Source organism: Fusarium flagelliforme, assembly GCF_020744385.1.
Source record: "Fusarium flagelliforme strain FIESC 12 MPI-CAGE-AA-0113 chromosome Unknown B0J16scaffold_1, whole genome shotgun sequence".
In the NCBI taxonomy this organism is placed as follows: Eukaryota; Fungi; Ascomycota; class Sordariomycetes; order Hypocreales; family Nectriaceae; genus Fusarium; species Fusarium flagelliforme.
Genome location: NW_025763503.1, coordinates 1,951,747 through 1,967,391, shown reverse-complemented (window position 1 = coordinate 1,967,391; position 15,645 = coordinate 1,951,747). Strand labels below are relative to the sequence as shown.

Genomic DNA, 15,645 nt, shown 5'->3' with positions numbered 1-15,645 from the left:
TGATACACAGGGCCGGTCTGTCCTCACGGCAATACGAGCTGAGCAGGGTCGACGAGGGTAAAAATAACTCTGATTGATAATTGAGCTCTCAATCGCTATAGTTAGTATCCTGTTGCTGTTAAGCGGCTGCTCGATCATTCGTGGAGTCATGCTCAGGGATTTGTGATTTATCGACTGTTTGGTGGAAATGCCCTTTGGACGCCATCAAGTTGAACCACCAAAAGCAGTGGTACCACCTTATGACTTAAGGTGGTTACTTTGGTATATAGCAGATTGATCAACACATCATGGACAAACCATAGAGTGTGGTTTCAAATCGGTATGGATGAACGACGCAGGGTCCAAGGTCCATTGCTCTCTGGTCGAGACAAGAAGCCTGGCATAACCCCCGAGTTCGTGAATATGTTGACATTTATATGATCGATAAACCAATCATGCGGAACTGTGGGAGATATAGCCAGGGTAGGTCACGTCTTCCCCAGAACCAGGAGCATATCATGGTTAAAGCGGCTGGTATGGTTATGATTATAACCGTCAGGTGCAGACTTGTCACTACGGAGCGTAGCCTTTTCCTCAACCGCATGCTGATTGTGTCTAACATGGATGCATGACTTTCCAAGGTTTTTATTTTTTGAGAGTCATGGGACCAGCTCCAAGTTGACCCAAGCTCCGCCCCATGAATTGCGACCTGACAAGGACATATCTGGTTTTAGCTCTTGGCCGCTACAACCCGAGTTTTGAGATGAAGTCTGAGTGAGAGATTCTTCTTCTTCGAACGACTCTTTCGTCAGCGTATGCGGTGTTCTTTCATATGCCGGTTACTGCTCGTATCAGATACGGTGCACCTTTGCAGCAATTGCTCTGAAGCTGTGGAGGTAGATAAAGCGATTACAGCAGGGATAGGCTGATTCACATCCGTATTCAGTCGTTCAGATGTAGCCCCCACATGCAGTACAGTAGCATTCTCTGGCTGGATATCCTCACACCTTCTTCCAGGGCCCAAGGAGCTGCTGGAGCTTTGAGCTTTTCAACTTGTCGCATACGTGAGATTCCGCCCTAAGAAAGTTGTAAGTTGTTGATCAGAGTTGATACCATTGTCTGTCATGGAGACTGAACATAGCAAGGTTATTTAATACTCTGAGATCCCCGTCAATTGCCGCTGGGGTAAAGATTCAAAGGTGACCAGGTCGTTATTATGACGCGGGGTCACCGCCTTCAAAGAGTCTGGAAAATAAAGCCGGACTTATTGACCTTGGTTCCACCACCGTGGTTAGCTAGATAGGTTATCGTCTCAAGTCTCGAAATGCTGCCTGGCTTTGTTTAAGCCTGTTCACGCGCTTTCAGACGATCCTGCAGGGCGGTGCCTTGTTATTCTCAAGGGGTCATGTTATGATACATGCGACCCGAGCTTCCTGCTTAGCTGCTCTATCTCGCTCATGTACTAGAAAGCTTTGCCGTTTCGGCAGCGCACTCACCGCCTTCCTAGTAGATGTGACCGCTGAGTCGAACAATCGAAGCGAGTTGGAAGGAAGACCCTTCAACGGACTGACTCTGCACACGCCCTCCGGTTCCGTAGTCTACGGCAATAAGTACTATTTTTGCTGGTGATGTCACCGTCTCGATAGACCCAGGACTGCGGTCGCAGGGCTTGTTGCAGGCGTTTATTCCTGAGCGTTTCGGTGTAGGAGTGAAGTTGGTTGCGCATATTAGCTTTCATTCAGTCGCCTATTGTTTAATACCATCACAAGTTCATGTTGTTTGTAGTTGCCTCCATCAATCAACATAGACTCGTAACAGGAAAAGAAGCTCCCTCTTTAGGGCCTAAACGAGACTATGCTCTGGACCAAGACATATTTGAAATTCTGGTTGGAGACAAGGACCCAGACACTGACTCTGTTGACGTCCACAGTTGCGTATCGCTGAATCTTAAACGCCACCACAACAGTCGGGGTTAATAATGCTCTGGTTTAGCAGCCAGGTCGCCCAAGTTGTTGGGGGCTCGAGCTCCCAGCTTGCAGTAAGGAACATTCTGTGTAGCTATGCTCTGGTCCCGTGAACCAGTCCGTGGCGAGAGTCATGCAGAAGTACCTGTCATGTACATGTGATAACCACGTCCGGAGTTGGCTTAGGAACGGTATTCATGAGTGGCAGTTGACCTTTGGTGTCGGCCCCGCCGACCCTGGCTGTCGCCAAACATGGCCAACCCTTGAGACGCCGGGCCTTTTTTTGCGACATCCATCAGAATCTGTCACAGACGAATCTTTCGCTGAAGCCGGTCTAGCACAGAAGTTGTGAAATTAGCATAGAATTTGCAATGTTTTCCTGATGACTGAATGAGTAGAAAACATCCATGTGACTCGAGTGTGGGACATTCTTTGCATTGCTCTTTATCGGTTGCAGCAGTAAAAAGAAAGGATCTTCAACAAACCTGAGCAAGGGACCAGCTCCACCATTGGAGCTTCCCCTGCTTCTTCCAGGGAGCTTCTTGGGTTCAAAGCACCTCACCTCTAATTAAGAGGTGCATTCTTGGGTGTACGAACATGCTCTAAACCTCCATCCGTCCAAGAAGACTCCACCAGCAGCCACGCCCCTCTTCACTCACTGCCATCACCCCTGTAGCCCCTCTCGAGTCATTGCAATGGTAGCCAGTTGATTTGCTCGCGCAGCGCTTGGGCCATACCCTTTTAGAGCTGCTGATGCTTCTTTGCTTGAATGCTGTGCTTCGCTACTGGAGGTGCAGAGGTCTCGAGAATTTTGGGATCATTGTTGTGCTGCTGCAGAGTTTGACGGCTGCACGATTGGAGCTCTGACAGAATGGACCCAGGGTATTCCGACCCCTAAACCATGCTGTAGCCAAACACCGTTCGGAAAAAGATGGAATGGCAGCTAAAGAGGGCTTTTTTTTTTTTCCTCTGCTTCTCTAATGGGCCTAGAAGACTGCTAGGTACTGTACCTATAGAGCTTCTGTACCCGCACCCCCGGAGCTGCACGTCAACGCCATTGGCCCCGGGCGATAAGTCTTTCGAGGCAGCTGAGATCTCTAGAAGTGGAGGCGAAGCAGCAGGCATGGCAATGTCAGTTGGAGGCATAGAGCCTGTAGCTCGGGCTGTGGTCCCTGTCAAATAAGTGAGCAATTGATAGACGTTGAACCAGAGTCTCGTTTGTGCGGAAGCTTTCGCTACTGGCCTTGATTCCAATGCCCACACGCCCTCCGCAAGAGTTTTTTTTTTCTCTCACTTATTAGGTATTCGTGATTTGCTGACCCTCTCTCTTTTTTCTGCACTTCTCTTTTTGTAAACTTGCGCTTTCACATTTCCAAATTCGAGTGAGGATTTGCTCAGTTGTGCGAAAGTGTTTGGTCTGGTGCTGCTGGTGAACTTACAGCATCAACAGAGTAGAGTTCAAGATACAAGCAAGCTCTTATCCAGGTCATCGAGCTCAGCTTCCCTCGGCAGCACCGCACACCACACACTTGTCGACTCACACCCTCCTCTTGCCTCTCTCTGGCTGTTGCTTTTCTTTGCTATTGCACCGTTGCTCTTACCTTATTACTCACCATCTCTAAGTACTATACTGTACCGTACTTCCGCTCACACGCTTTCCCCAAAAGGCATCTTTGCCTCCCACCTTCCTCCGTCGCTTCTTTTCCTTCTCACACCTGAGAGGTCTTGCCGACCTTACCTTACCTTACCTAACCTGACCTTTACCTTCTTCTTTCCCACCCACTCGCCCTCCTTCTTTCCATATCTCCTTCCTTGCAACCCACCTTTACTGTACTGTTCAAACGAGCGAGCGATCTTCAGGATTGAATATCTCTGTTCGCCTCTCTCAACTTGGATCTTACAACTCTTGATCATCGATATCCTTATAGCTTCAGAATTGGAAACCAACCATAAGTCCACATCGACGCCGCAATCGTATACGCAACCACCGTACCGTCGCATAATTGGCCCAGTTTTCGAAACGATTCTTGTAGCAAAGCTTGTCAATGTTCAAAGGCATCTCATCTCACTATTAATGAGCTGAACTTTGGAATGTTACAGTTTTTGTAAAGCTTCATCGTCGCCAATTGATCTAGTCCTTACAAGCCAACCCAGCTTAATCGCTATTATCTCTTATCTCGCCTTTTATTCTCTTATCGCTACAACACCCCCCGCCAGCAAGCTATCGCATATGGTGGGGTCAAGATGCCGCCTCGATCTTCTTTGACGTCCTCTTTCTCTATTACAGACTCCAACAATGAGGTAGTCTGCCCTCTTCGCAACCAAGATGGCTCCAGCTGTCGCAAGAGGTGCATTGGTGTAAGTCTTGGATGGATTGCTTTTGCTAGCTACTCTACTTTATCCTGTCCTGCATCTGTTCTTGAATATCAAAGCTGCGCCTACCCGCCATGTATCGTCATGTCTCACCTCTTACCTCACATATCTCCAAGTTGGGAGGCATAGCACCAATGCAATGGTACCGATTTGATTCTAAATGCCCACTTGCAGGAAAAACGATATCGCTCCATGCAGGAGCATATCCGCCGCGCCCATCCCGAGCATTACATTTCGAAGCTGCCCGCTACCGAGGAGAGTTTTCTGTTGATGATTAACACTCCACCGTCGGAGCGCCGTCCTCTTGATCAGACCTCAGCCCCAAATGCTCAGGGTTTGTCTCACTCTCATTCAAATGTGCCCCCGCCCATTGACCACCTTCAAGTTTTTCATGAGCGACACAACTACCATCGCGACGAGTCGAGTAATCCAGGCACTCCGCGCCTCATAGATGACTTCACTAACGGTGGGCCGGTGTCTGGCCCAATGTTGGGTACTGCCAACGCAGCGGCAGCACTAGCCGAGCTCCATGGCGTCAAAAGTGAGCGTGACATGGACATGGACGGTGTAAGTGATTTTTCCATTAGTCAATGCAAAATATTGCCGACTAAGGCTAATGATGCGTAGGAATATTATTCAGATATGGATGTTCGACGTAGACCACGAACTTCTATTGAACTACCGCCACTCAATCTTCCAAATCACGACATTACGAGTGATCCTTATTCCTCTACCAAGTCTAACAGACAGCGCGACTTTCTCCCTTCCATTCTTGCAAACTCGCCTCCTGGAAGATCATCTACACTCCCGCCTCTTCAACGCCCCATTGGTCCTAATCGTCCTCGTAAACAATCAGTAACGAAGAGGGGAAGGGAGGCCCATCACAGGAAGAAGAATTCAAAGGGAACAGCAAATGATTGGCTACGTCGAATACAAAATGAAGAGCGATATAGACCGGGCAATGATCGGAAAGCTCTCTCAGCTGAGCCGTCTGCGGACTTTGGGAAGCGATGGGAGGATTTGATTGACGCAGCTGACCAAGCGGCTTCTGCTGCTGGTGACATTGACGAAGACCGCACTCCTGTAAGTTTTTTGTCCTACCGCATTTGTCTTGAGGTCTGCATTGACTAACAAATGATCAGGTTCCCCAATCTCCGGTTTCAATGCATAGGTCATCATTGCCGCCCTTTTCTCAACAGCCTCAATTTCAGCCGGCAAGCTACCAGGCCTCGCCTCTTCAGCAAGCACTTACACCTCCCTCCTATGGCCAGGATGCTGTGGAACCCTTTCCTTCCGTCGAAAGTGGTGAAAGTGGCGAGAACTTTCATATGGGGACCCGGGGGCTTTCTGATTCGTCACCGACATACTCGGCTCAAAACATTCAGATATACTGCGCTGCCTGTCAAGGATTTTCTCTGCTCAAGGATTCCTATGCATGTACCGAATGCATTTGCGGTCTTTGCCCGACTTGCGTAGAGGTTCTTATGACAGACCATGGAGCAAGAAGGAAGTGTCCCCGCTGTGCTACAATTGGCGGGCGGTTCAAGCCTTTCCAGCTCGACATCAGATAAAGAGCACTTCAGGGCTCACATTTCATTCTATCAAGATTCACGCATGAAGGAATACCCTACGACGGTTAACATTACATTGGTACGGCGTTATGGCATATGACAGAAGTCAAACGATCTTGTTTACGAACAAGATGGCGAATTATGATATGGGACTGGTCTCAACTGCCAAGCGACGGTTCGTTCATTTCTTACATTGGGTTTGTTTTATATATATATGGGAAAATTGTTTCATGGGACTTGGGTAAAGGAGTTTTTGATTTTCTTTCTTTTCTTGGGATCGGATATAACACCGAACATTGGAGACTTTGAATAAGTCTAGAGTTGCTTTCAGGATCGATCCTGGTTGAATCATTGATTCTACAGACCTGCATAGCACAACCATCGATCGTTTACAGACTGAGTACGGAATGGATGAATAATCCAATATATATAAGATGATACTTGTTCAAGATTACTGTTTCAAACCATCGTCTCGGTCGAGACCCAGCTTGTGATGTATCGCAGATTCTAATAGGCCACGCAAAAGCAATAACCACCAGACGCCATATTCGCCGAAAGGAAACACTACCCGAAACATTAAACTTATTATTTCTTCCCCTCCTTCTCCTTCTTCAGCAAGAGGTCTCTCATCTGAGCTCTAGCATTGCGGCTACCACCAAGCTTAGGTCCTTTGAGGACTTCCTCAGCCCCAGGACGTGCGGGCTGGTTTGTTGCTTTCTTTTTCCTTAACTGCCGCTCGGCGACATCTTCGAGGAACTGCTGTCGAAATTCTTCGGCTAGTCGCTCGTCTGCTGCGCCGTCCTGTTCAGCACCGGCGGTACTGCCGCTTTGTTCTGGGGCGGGCTCGTATAGGTCAACTGAAAAGAGCTCATATTAGTATACGCTTGATGGATAAGGTTTCTGGGAACGTACGTCTTGTTTCCCGAAGAATTTCATCTACGATCTGATCGCGCTTGACAGCATCACTATCTCGACGATTTCGCGGGCGCCAGGGTTTACCATCCCTTCTGAGCCGGGGCTTCTTGGCTCTTCGCCCGCTGTCTGTCGCGCCGTCTCCTTGACCTGCGCGCCCATCAAGGGTAGTGTTGCCGTCTTGCGCATGATCACCGAGGTCAATCTCCATCAGCTGGCCCTGCATCACCGCCCGGCCACTCTCGTGCTTCGTCGCCGCTGTAGATGATTGTCGAGCGGGGTCTGACGCAGATGCGGATGAGGTAGTTTGTGAGCTATCTCTGACCGCGCGATTAGATAATCGGGATTCTATGTAGTCCATCCTTGAATGATTAGTTACTGTGTAGCAAGAAGCGTAAACTGCCAAGGGGGAGGGCTTCAACGTACATGTGCCTATCGTTAAGATCGGCGATTTTCCCAGTTTGATGCGTAAACCGGTCTGTGACGCCCTTTATCTCGCTGTTTGAGGTTTCTTCCGCATCGTGGGGAACAAGAGCGCGCTCGGTATTCACGTCTTCGTCTGGACGATTCGAATTTCGGAATGCGACACCTCCAAGACGACTCCTTCGTGCATTGCGCAGCCTGAGTGCGGCAGCAACAGAACCTTCTCCATCCTCTTCATCGTCTGGCGTATTTCGTTGACTGGGCTTATCGCTTGATGCGGCTGCTGATGTGGCAGGGGGTGATTGTACTGTTTCTGCCACGGCGTCGTCATCCTCTTGGGCACGCTGGCGATAGGCCTTTCGTTTCTTGCCGGCGCGGAATCGAATCGGCTCTGAAGCCGCTTCAGACGAAGTGGCTTCCATAAATCAGTTGTTGTGGGTTTGCGCGCGGGTTGTGCAGTGTTGTTGTTTTTCCCGTCGCAAGTTGAAGGGATTGCAGATGTTGATTTGGCACTAAATTAAAGTAAGGTAGGGATGACCGTCTGGACCAGCTAAGGTGCCACAAGGTGACATCAGTTTAAGAGCTTATCTTATCAGAACTCCCCTGCCCGGCTCTTGTAAGCTGAGATGCCCACATACAATTCATCGGTTGACACCAACGTTGTATCATCCCCAATATATGTGGCCAAGAAACGTGGGATTATATTGACTGGTTTCTGTTTAAGCTTTAGCTCTTTTACTTTTGTTACTTGGTGCCCCTCCTGAGTCCTAGCTTCTGAGCTCTACAACTTCAACATAACAACAACCTATTATCCAACATATATCCTCTAACCTCATCACGATGTCAAAACGAGTATGTCTCTACCTTCCAATTGGAGTCATGAATAAATCGTAACATTTATCAGGTCTATTTTGCCGTTGAAGGACGTGTCCAAGGTATGTTTCTCTCCCATCCATTGAAGCAGCTCTCGAACTGACGTCATTTAGGTGTTGGCTTCCGGTATGATTCAATCCATTGACAATTCTGGGGAGCATCGATTCTGATCTATGAGTAGATACTTTACTCAGAAGAAGGCACAGGAGTACGGAGTGACTGGCTGGTGCCGAAACACAAAAGACGAGAGGGTGAGTCTACACAAGCACTCGATAGTCTAACGCAGTACTAACAGTTCTGAAGGTCGAGGGAGAGGCCCAAGCCAGTGAGGAGGTTCTGTCCAAGTTCTTCAAGGATGTGGATGATGGCCCAAGATCTGCCCGAGTGACAAAGGTTTCGCAAGAAGACAGGCAAACTGTTGACGGAGAGAGTGATTTCTCCGTCACGCGTTAGATCATAAGAACGGTAACAGAAAGATAAAATATGAAGATCCTATAAAACACACACGCGGTTATGAAGCCATTCATATAGACAGGCAGATGGGTAACAGAAGAATTGTCCCCTAAAGCTTAGGCTACCAAAATAAGATGGCCTAAGTGCTAGTCTAAGCTAACATAAAGTGACCAAATTCTTTCGTCTCTTATGGTCTCGGGGGTCAACTCTTCTGATACCCTGAGGACAGGCTAGTATCTTCATCTATATTCATGCAATTCAAGTCTGCACCATCATTATTACCAATTCTAACCATAACGCCTGCCAAATGCCACCGCTTCTAAAACCCTCTACCACGCCGCTTCAAGACCGGCTTCTTGACTGCGCCTTGTGTGACAAACTTCTTTCCGTCTGCTCCAATCTTCTTGGGCTTCTTTTGTCCTCTCTCCTCCTCCATCTGTTTCCTCTCTTCGTCTTTGCGTTTATCATCGGCCATCTTGGCCTCAATCTCCATCTTTCGGTTGAATTCTGTTTCTGTAATACGCTTGTCACGGGCTGAGTAACCCTTCTCCTTGACCGAGTAGAAAACACCACCAAGGTCGGCAAGCCAATGGGGGTCTACAGCCGTTACCGTTGAGACGTAAACCTTGGAGGTGAGGATCAACTCGTGATAGACGATATAGTCGGGCGGGTGTCCCGCATACAGTGCACTCGTCGGGTGCAGCTGAACGCCCAGGTTAGTACGCAGGTTGATGTACTCGCCCGAGCCCTTATATTTGGCTGCTTGATGGTAGTATCCAGAGCAGATGCACTTGCGCACAATATCCCAGTCCATTCCACAACTCTTGAGCTCCATCTTTTGCATACGAATGATATCCAAAAGCTGCTCGCGAATCTCTTTGGCTCGCCTCAAAGACTTAGGGTGTAGAAAGTGCTTCACACACCAACCATCAGAATAGCCGTTGGCCTTCCAATTGGTATAGACTTGCAGGTATGTCAGATGGTCCGACTCATGCACCCAAAACTTTTCACGTGCGGCGTCGGCTTCTTCCTGTCGCTCCTTGGGGCGGTAGAACACGTTGGGGACAGACAGCATAGAAACGATAGTGATCATCTCCTCACTGCAGCCGTACTCCTCTGCAGTGATGAGTAGCTTGGATAAGGATGGGTCCATTGGGAAAGCACTCATTTTGCTTCCTAGGTCTGTGAGCTCGCCAAGATTATCCAGAGCTCCGAGAGCCCACAGGTCGAACATCGAGGTTGTAATAGTGTCCTGCGGAGGAGGATCCATGAAATCGAAATCCAAAAGGTCCTTGACACCGAGTGACTTCAGCATCAGAACAGTGTTGGCGAGGTTTGTACGCTGAATTTCAGGAATCGTTTGCAAGTACAAGTCGTCCTTAAACTCCTTTTCTGAATACAGTCGAAAAGCCTTTCCTGGACCTGTTCGTCCGGCTCGACCCGATCGTTGTGAGGCGTTGGCTTGTGAGATGGGCGTGATTTGGAGGGTATCCATGCCAATCTTGGGGTTGTATACCTTCATCTTGGAGTAACCGGCATCCACGACGTACTTGATACCATCGACCGTCAAACTGGTCTCGGCAATGTTGGTTGCGACAATGCATTTTCGTACACCAGGAGCAGCCTTGTCGAAAATCTTGGCTTGCAGGTCTGCGGGCATCTGACTGTAAATCGGCAGGATACTCAACTTGGGAGGGTCGTTCAAGGCGTCTAGTCGTTTTTGCACCAGCTCGCATGTGATTTCGATATCCTCCTGACCGGTCATGAACACCAGGATATCTCCAGGGCCCATTGAGACATGAATTGACAAGACTTGATGCACTGCCTGATCAACATAATCCTCGACAGGGGATCGATGGAACATAACGTCGACTGGAAAGGTTCGTCCAGGAATGATGAATTCGGGGGCACCTCCAAAGAAATCGGAGAATCGTTTCGAGTTCATTGTGGCCGATGTAACAATGAGTTTCAGATCGCGTCGTCTTTGCAAGATCTTCTTGAACAAGCCCATGAGGATATCTGTATTTAGAGCACGCTCATGCGCCTCGTCCATGATGACACACGAGTAGCGATCCAGATCGGGCTCGTTAAGTGACTCTCGTAGCAAAACACCATCAGTCATGTATTTGATGACCGTCTCCTTACTAGTGCAATCTTCAAATCGGATTGCATAACCAACTGTGCTTCCTAGCTTCACTTCCATCTCTTCAGCCACACGTTTGGCCACACTCATTGCTGCAACTCGTCGCGGCTGTGTGCATCCAATCATACCCGTATTTCCATATCCATCCTCTTGGAGAAACTGCGTCAACTGTGTTGTTTTACCAGAGCCTGTCTCACCAACACAGATTACAACCTGGTTCTCCCTAATCACCCGGAGAAGATCCTCACGAACTGCAAAGGCCGGCAGGTACTCTCGTTGTTCTCTTAGCGTCTTGCTTTGACTGAAATTACTTGCGCCATCAGCCTTCTTCATATGTTCGCTGAATTTGTTGCCTTTGCGCTCGGTAGGTTCAGCGTCGTCCTTAGCAGGCACCGGTAGCGCAGAATCGCCGTCTTCCTCCTTTGCGCCCATGATGTTTCCAAGTGTTGTTCCGGTCATGCTCGTGGCTTCTTTGGCTTGTCTTTGACGTTCTCGCTGTTGTCGTGCTTCTTTAACCACCTTACTACCCTTTCGGCTGAAAACCGCCATGTGACTCTGGGGGTCCTTCACAGCAGGTACTGGCTCTAGCTGTTTCGTGAAAATAGTGCGTCCGTCCAGGAAGGGGGGTCGGAGGTCATGAACCAAAAGATGAACTCGGGTGGAATCATCATCGTCGATAAAGTCGGAGGCCATATCCCGTCTTTGCGCAACACCTGATTGCAGCATTCGATTCGTCTCCCAAGCGTCATTTTCTTTATTCCTTTGCTCGCGTCGTGCATCGAACCGACTAGACATCTTTTCATGCCGTGCTGTTTCCTGCTGCTGGCCTTCCCAGGTATCGTATGAGGCGAAAGGATTGTGGGCATCATCTCCAAAACTGTGTCCGCCAAACTCATCACCACCGTACCAGTCGCGATCCAAAGCTTTCGAGTCTTCATCAGTCGGTACTATTCCGTCAATCTGCCGAGGAGGTGTAGGCGCGTAACGCGACTGCGCTCGAGGGGTTGAGGCGCGGGAGGAATCATTTTGAAACCTTCCATGTGGACGCGCAGATTCGAGCCGTCTTCTCTTGGGGTTTGGATTATATCCATCGTATTCTCGATCCTCCGCCATTTTTTTTTTACCTGTGGTTATGAGCCTATGATGGTTGGAGGAGGAAGGAAGGGAGTTGACCTGCTGGACGGGCCAAGATGAACATACACAATAAATGAGCCTATGATGATCAAGGATGTTGACGCTGCGACAGGAAACTTAGAGTTCTGATAAGACGCGATAAGGGTCACGTGGTCAACAGCGCATTGCCAGATATCTAGGCCGCAGGGTGTCAGAAGAATTAACCGCCGAAAGCGTAAGAGACGAAAAGTTTAGTCATCTTATGCCGGCTTAGGCAAGCATTTAGACTACTTTATTTCTGTAGCCTAAGTCTTAGAGGACATTTCTTCTGTTATCCACCTAGCTAGGTAGGTAGGTAGCTGAGCTAATTACTTCCAAAGAGATTGGCAGGATTGTGAAGCTATCGTCAACCGCTCGGCATCTGATATGATATGCGCAAGGTTAAAGCTTCAGCAGAATCGTGGTATAATCGATGGTGACTCTTCACAAGCTCATAGGTAATCAAAGACTGTTGGAGCTTATTTCGTCCCAGGATCTTGATACGCTGAGGAAAAGTAAACTCACAATTACCTATATGCAAATGTGCCTTCTACTCGTATGAGACGGTATCGATTTGTGTATAGACGAGTAAGCGAGTCCATAAATAACATATGAAATCAGGCCTGAGTTTTTCAGCTAATTTGAGTGAACTGTTGAATATAAATGTCTACCTACGTCTATCCAACATAGAGTCAGGTGGGTCAAAGAAAAATCGAGACTTAATTAAGGATGTCATAAAGATTAGGATAGTCTACTACAAGCTTTAGCCGAAGCATACCTAAGTCATTTTTGTCATTAGGCTACTGTGTCCAGGTTATTTTTCGGACCGCCTGGAAGTAAACATGCTGCACGCTGTGTTTAATTGCATGCGAACGTCACTGGTCCCTGGCGGGTCAAACTCTTATCGATAAACCCCACTAGAAATTTTGGGAGAAATTTATCTGGGCGCCCACCTTTGGATGCAAACTGGGCTTGAACAACACCCATTTTTTAAAGATACCCAGACATTCACCATGTCTTCTATGATTACAGCCGCACAATGGGTCCCTAGGGGCTTTGCTGCGCCATTCCCTCAGAAATACACTCTTGACGAGGCTGAGTTTGAGCGGATAGCTGAGCTCGCCAAGCTTCAACTCGACGACGCTCAGGAAGACCTTGAGGAGGCCGAAGAAGCTGCCAAGAACGGCGCAAAGGCAGAGAAGATTGAGGAAAAGGAGGATGACTCTGAAATGAAGATCGATGACGACAAGCCTGCCGATAAGAACGAGTATGCGACCCGACAGCTCTTCAAATTCTTTCCCAGAAACTAATAAGATTATTCAGGATTAACCTTAACGATGACGACCTAAAAGAATATGACTTAGAAAACTATGACAATGACGACGATGAGGATGCCCCTGGACAAGGCGAGGGCATGGGCATGTTTGGAAACATCAAGTCGCTGGCATACTACGAGTCGAATAAGGACGACCCTTACATCACAATCGATGCCGACAAGGAGCAGGAGGATGAAGATCGTGAAGAGCTTCAGGTCCTTGCGACAGACAACTTGATTGTGTCTGCCAAGGTTGAGGACGAGATGGCGCATCTCGAGGTATACGTTTACGAAGACGAAGCCGACAACCTCTACGTGCACCACGATATCATGCTGCCCGCCATTCCTCTCTGCGTTGAGTGGATTGATATGCCCGTCAACAAGGCCGGTGTAGAGAAGGATGCGGCAGGCAACTTTGTCGCTGTCGGCACAATGGACCCTGATATTGAGGTCTGGGACTTGGATACCATCGACTGCATGTACCCCAACGCGATCCTCGGTCAAGGAGGTAACGAAGAGGAGAAGAAGTCGAAAAAGAAGAAGAAGAAGGCCAAGAAGGCCAACGACGAGTACCACGTCGACGCTGTTCTGTCATTGGCCGCGAATCGCAAGCACCGCAACCTCCTGGCCTCAGCTTCCGCCGACAAGACTGTCAAGCTGTGGGATCTCAACACAACAAAGTGCGCCAAGTCGTACACTTACCATACCGACAAGGTGTGCTCACTGGCGTGGCACGCGAACGAGCCTACCGTCCTGCTGAGTGGTTCTTACGATCGAACTGTGGTGGCGGCCGATATGCGTGCGCCTGACGCAAAGGCTCCCCGATGGGGAGTTGAGAGCGACGTTGAGAATGTGCGGTGGGATCCTCATGACCCCAACTTCTTCTTTGTCTCTACAGAGAACGGTGTCATTCACTACCACGACGTCCGCAATGCGCCGTCAGACCCCACGGGCACCAAGGCCGTCTGGACGCTACAGGCCCACGATGAGTCCGTATCTTCGTTCGACATCAACCACGTGGTTCCCGGTTACATGGTGACCGGCTCGACCGACAAGACAGTCAAGCTGTGGAACATTCAGCCTACAGGACCCTCAGTGGTGGTTTCGCGCAACCTTGACGTCGGAAAGGTCTTCTCAACCACGTTTGCGCCCGACCCGGAGGTCGCCTTCCGTCTTGCTGTTGCTGGAAGCAAGGGAACTATGCACGTGTGGGACACCAGCACCAACGCGTCGGTGCGCAAGGCCTTTGCGCAGCGGGTACCAGAGCAGCGCGGGAAGGGTGAGGACCGCCTCGTTGGCGTCAACAACGACGAGTCCAGCGATGAGGATGATGATGATGAGGACGACAAGGAGGATGATGATTCTATGGACGAAGACTAAATCATTCCTTGTTGATGGGATGGCAATACATTCGAGACGAGAAGTGGGAAACCAAACCGGAAAGTCCTGTTTGAGGCTGAATAAGACATGGGTCCCGTTAGGCGATGGCGCGGCGATCCCCATTGAGCATTGACAGTTGTCAACGAAGGCGAAAACAGCCAGCAGCCAATGTCTCGCCCGCCCTGATGAATGGATCTCAAAAGCAGACTGCATGATTAAAGTACACTGGCGGCGCACGGGAAACCGTTCAACAGCGGAACATCTGGTGAGAGGAAGGAGATAAGTTTGCATTTGACTATACCTACTAGATAGACGAGGTTTTTACAGGAATGGAAAAGTTGGATTTGGTTCTTCAAGATGATATGTTATCTTATTGGTGAAGAAACGGCAAGCATATAAACAATAATCGCTACCTATAGTAAGACGTTCATATTAAGGGTCCATTTTAGATGCCTCACAGACGCAGCACTAATGGAGTCAGCTTTTGGGCTGAGAACAGATCTGCAGTAGGCACGTCACTGTTACTCAAAATAGGGCAGTGGCACTACAGTATCAGTCTTAGACAACTGTACGTAGTGAAAAGAGAGTGTGGACAATTAATTTGCTGTGTAAATGAGACTTCTGTGCGCAGGCTCCTAGATGCCCCATATCAGCAGAAAGCTGTGACCATGTCCTCTTCGAGTTGGACGCCGCTCGTTAATCGAAAGCGGAGGATCGACCGGTCCACGCGACGTAATGCAACAGGCCCAGGGTCTGTTCTCCTCCGAGCGGCATCACCCCTGGAAGCTGGGTTGACCTGAGCTTGACAAGACAAGCGATGGACGAGTGAGAGGCGAGAACGACGCTGCCTTGCCATCACGTTCGCAGTGAAGGCTCCGCCCGCGCAGGCGCAAGAACCTGAAACAGGGGGAGAACGGTAATGGCGTCAAGACCAATCATGAGGGGTTCTGTTGAAGCTGACAGAGTTGATGAGAGAATGGCAGGCGCTGTTAGACAGCTATAGTTAAATGCGGTTGTGCCTGGTCATTCCGAGGGGCGCTTCATTATTGCTTTGTACGAGTCAACGGCTGAATTGATCCTTATGTTAGTTTAATGAAGACGGCCTAT

General features: G+C 49.1%; 5 protein-coding genes across 5 annotated transcripts; 4 read left to right on the top strand and 1 right to left on the bottom strand.

Moving 5' to 3' along the window:
- Positions 1-2,758: 2,758 nt before the first annotated feature.
- On the top strand, positions 2,759-3,245 carry B0J16DRAFT_327135 (uncharacterized protein; the record flags this gene model as incomplete). The annotated part of the gene is made up of 1 exon (XM_046126074.1): positions 2,759-3,245. A coding segment is annotated over one exon (234 nt), but the record flags the coding sequence as incomplete, so codon positions are not given.
- Positions 3,246-4,066: 821 nt separating this feature from the next.
- Positions 4,067-5,978, top strand: B0J16DRAFT_10182 (uncharacterized protein). The gene is made up of 4 exons (XM_046121285.1): positions 4,067-4,301; positions 4,491-4,883; positions 4,944-5,399; positions 5,459-5,978. The coding sequence occupies exons 1-4, from the start codon at positions 4,188-4,190 to the stop codon at positions 5,885-5,887; spliced, it is 1,392 nt and encodes a 463-aa protein (XP_045988621.1). The 5' UTR covers positions 4,067-4,187; the 3' UTR covers positions 5,888-5,978.
- A 348-nt stretch (positions 5,979-6,326) lies between these two features.
- On the bottom strand, positions 6,327-7,733 carry B0J16DRAFT_408652 (uncharacterized protein). Its single transcript, XM_046133044.1, has 3 exons — positions 7,226-7,733; positions 6,800-7,161; positions 6,327-6,744 (listed from the first exon to the last, which is right to left on the bottom strand). Exons 1-3 carry the CDS (start codon positions 7,642-7,644, stop codon positions 6,473-6,475), a joined length of 1,053 nt encoding a protein of 350 aa, XP_045988620.1. The 5' UTR covers positions 7,645-7,733; the 3' UTR covers positions 6,327-6,472.
- Positions 7,734-7,864: 131 nt separating this feature from the next.
- Positions 7,865-8,649, top strand: B0J16DRAFT_327128 (Acylphosphatase-like domain-containing protein). Its single transcript, XM_046126073.1, has 5 exons — positions 7,865-8,074; positions 8,127-8,157; positions 8,209-8,221; positions 8,277-8,346; positions 8,399-8,649. The coding sequence occupies exons 1-5, from the start codon at positions 8,063-8,065 to the stop codon at positions 8,546-8,548; spliced, it is 276 nt and encodes a 91-aa protein (XP_045988619.1). The 5' UTR covers positions 7,865-8,062; the 3' UTR covers positions 8,549-8,649.
- Positions 8,650-12,856: 4,207 nt separating this feature from the next.
- Positions 12,857-14,538, top strand: B0J16DRAFT_259045 (WD40-repeat-containing domain protein; the record flags this gene model as incomplete). Its single annotated transcript, XM_046123202.1, has 2 exons — positions 12,857-13,110; positions 13,167-14,538. The coding sequence occupies 2 exons, from the start codon at positions 12,857-12,859 to the stop codon at positions 14,536-14,538; spliced, it is 1,626 nt and encodes a 541-aa protein (XP_045988618.1).
- Positions 14,539-15,645: the final 1,107 nt, after the last annotated feature.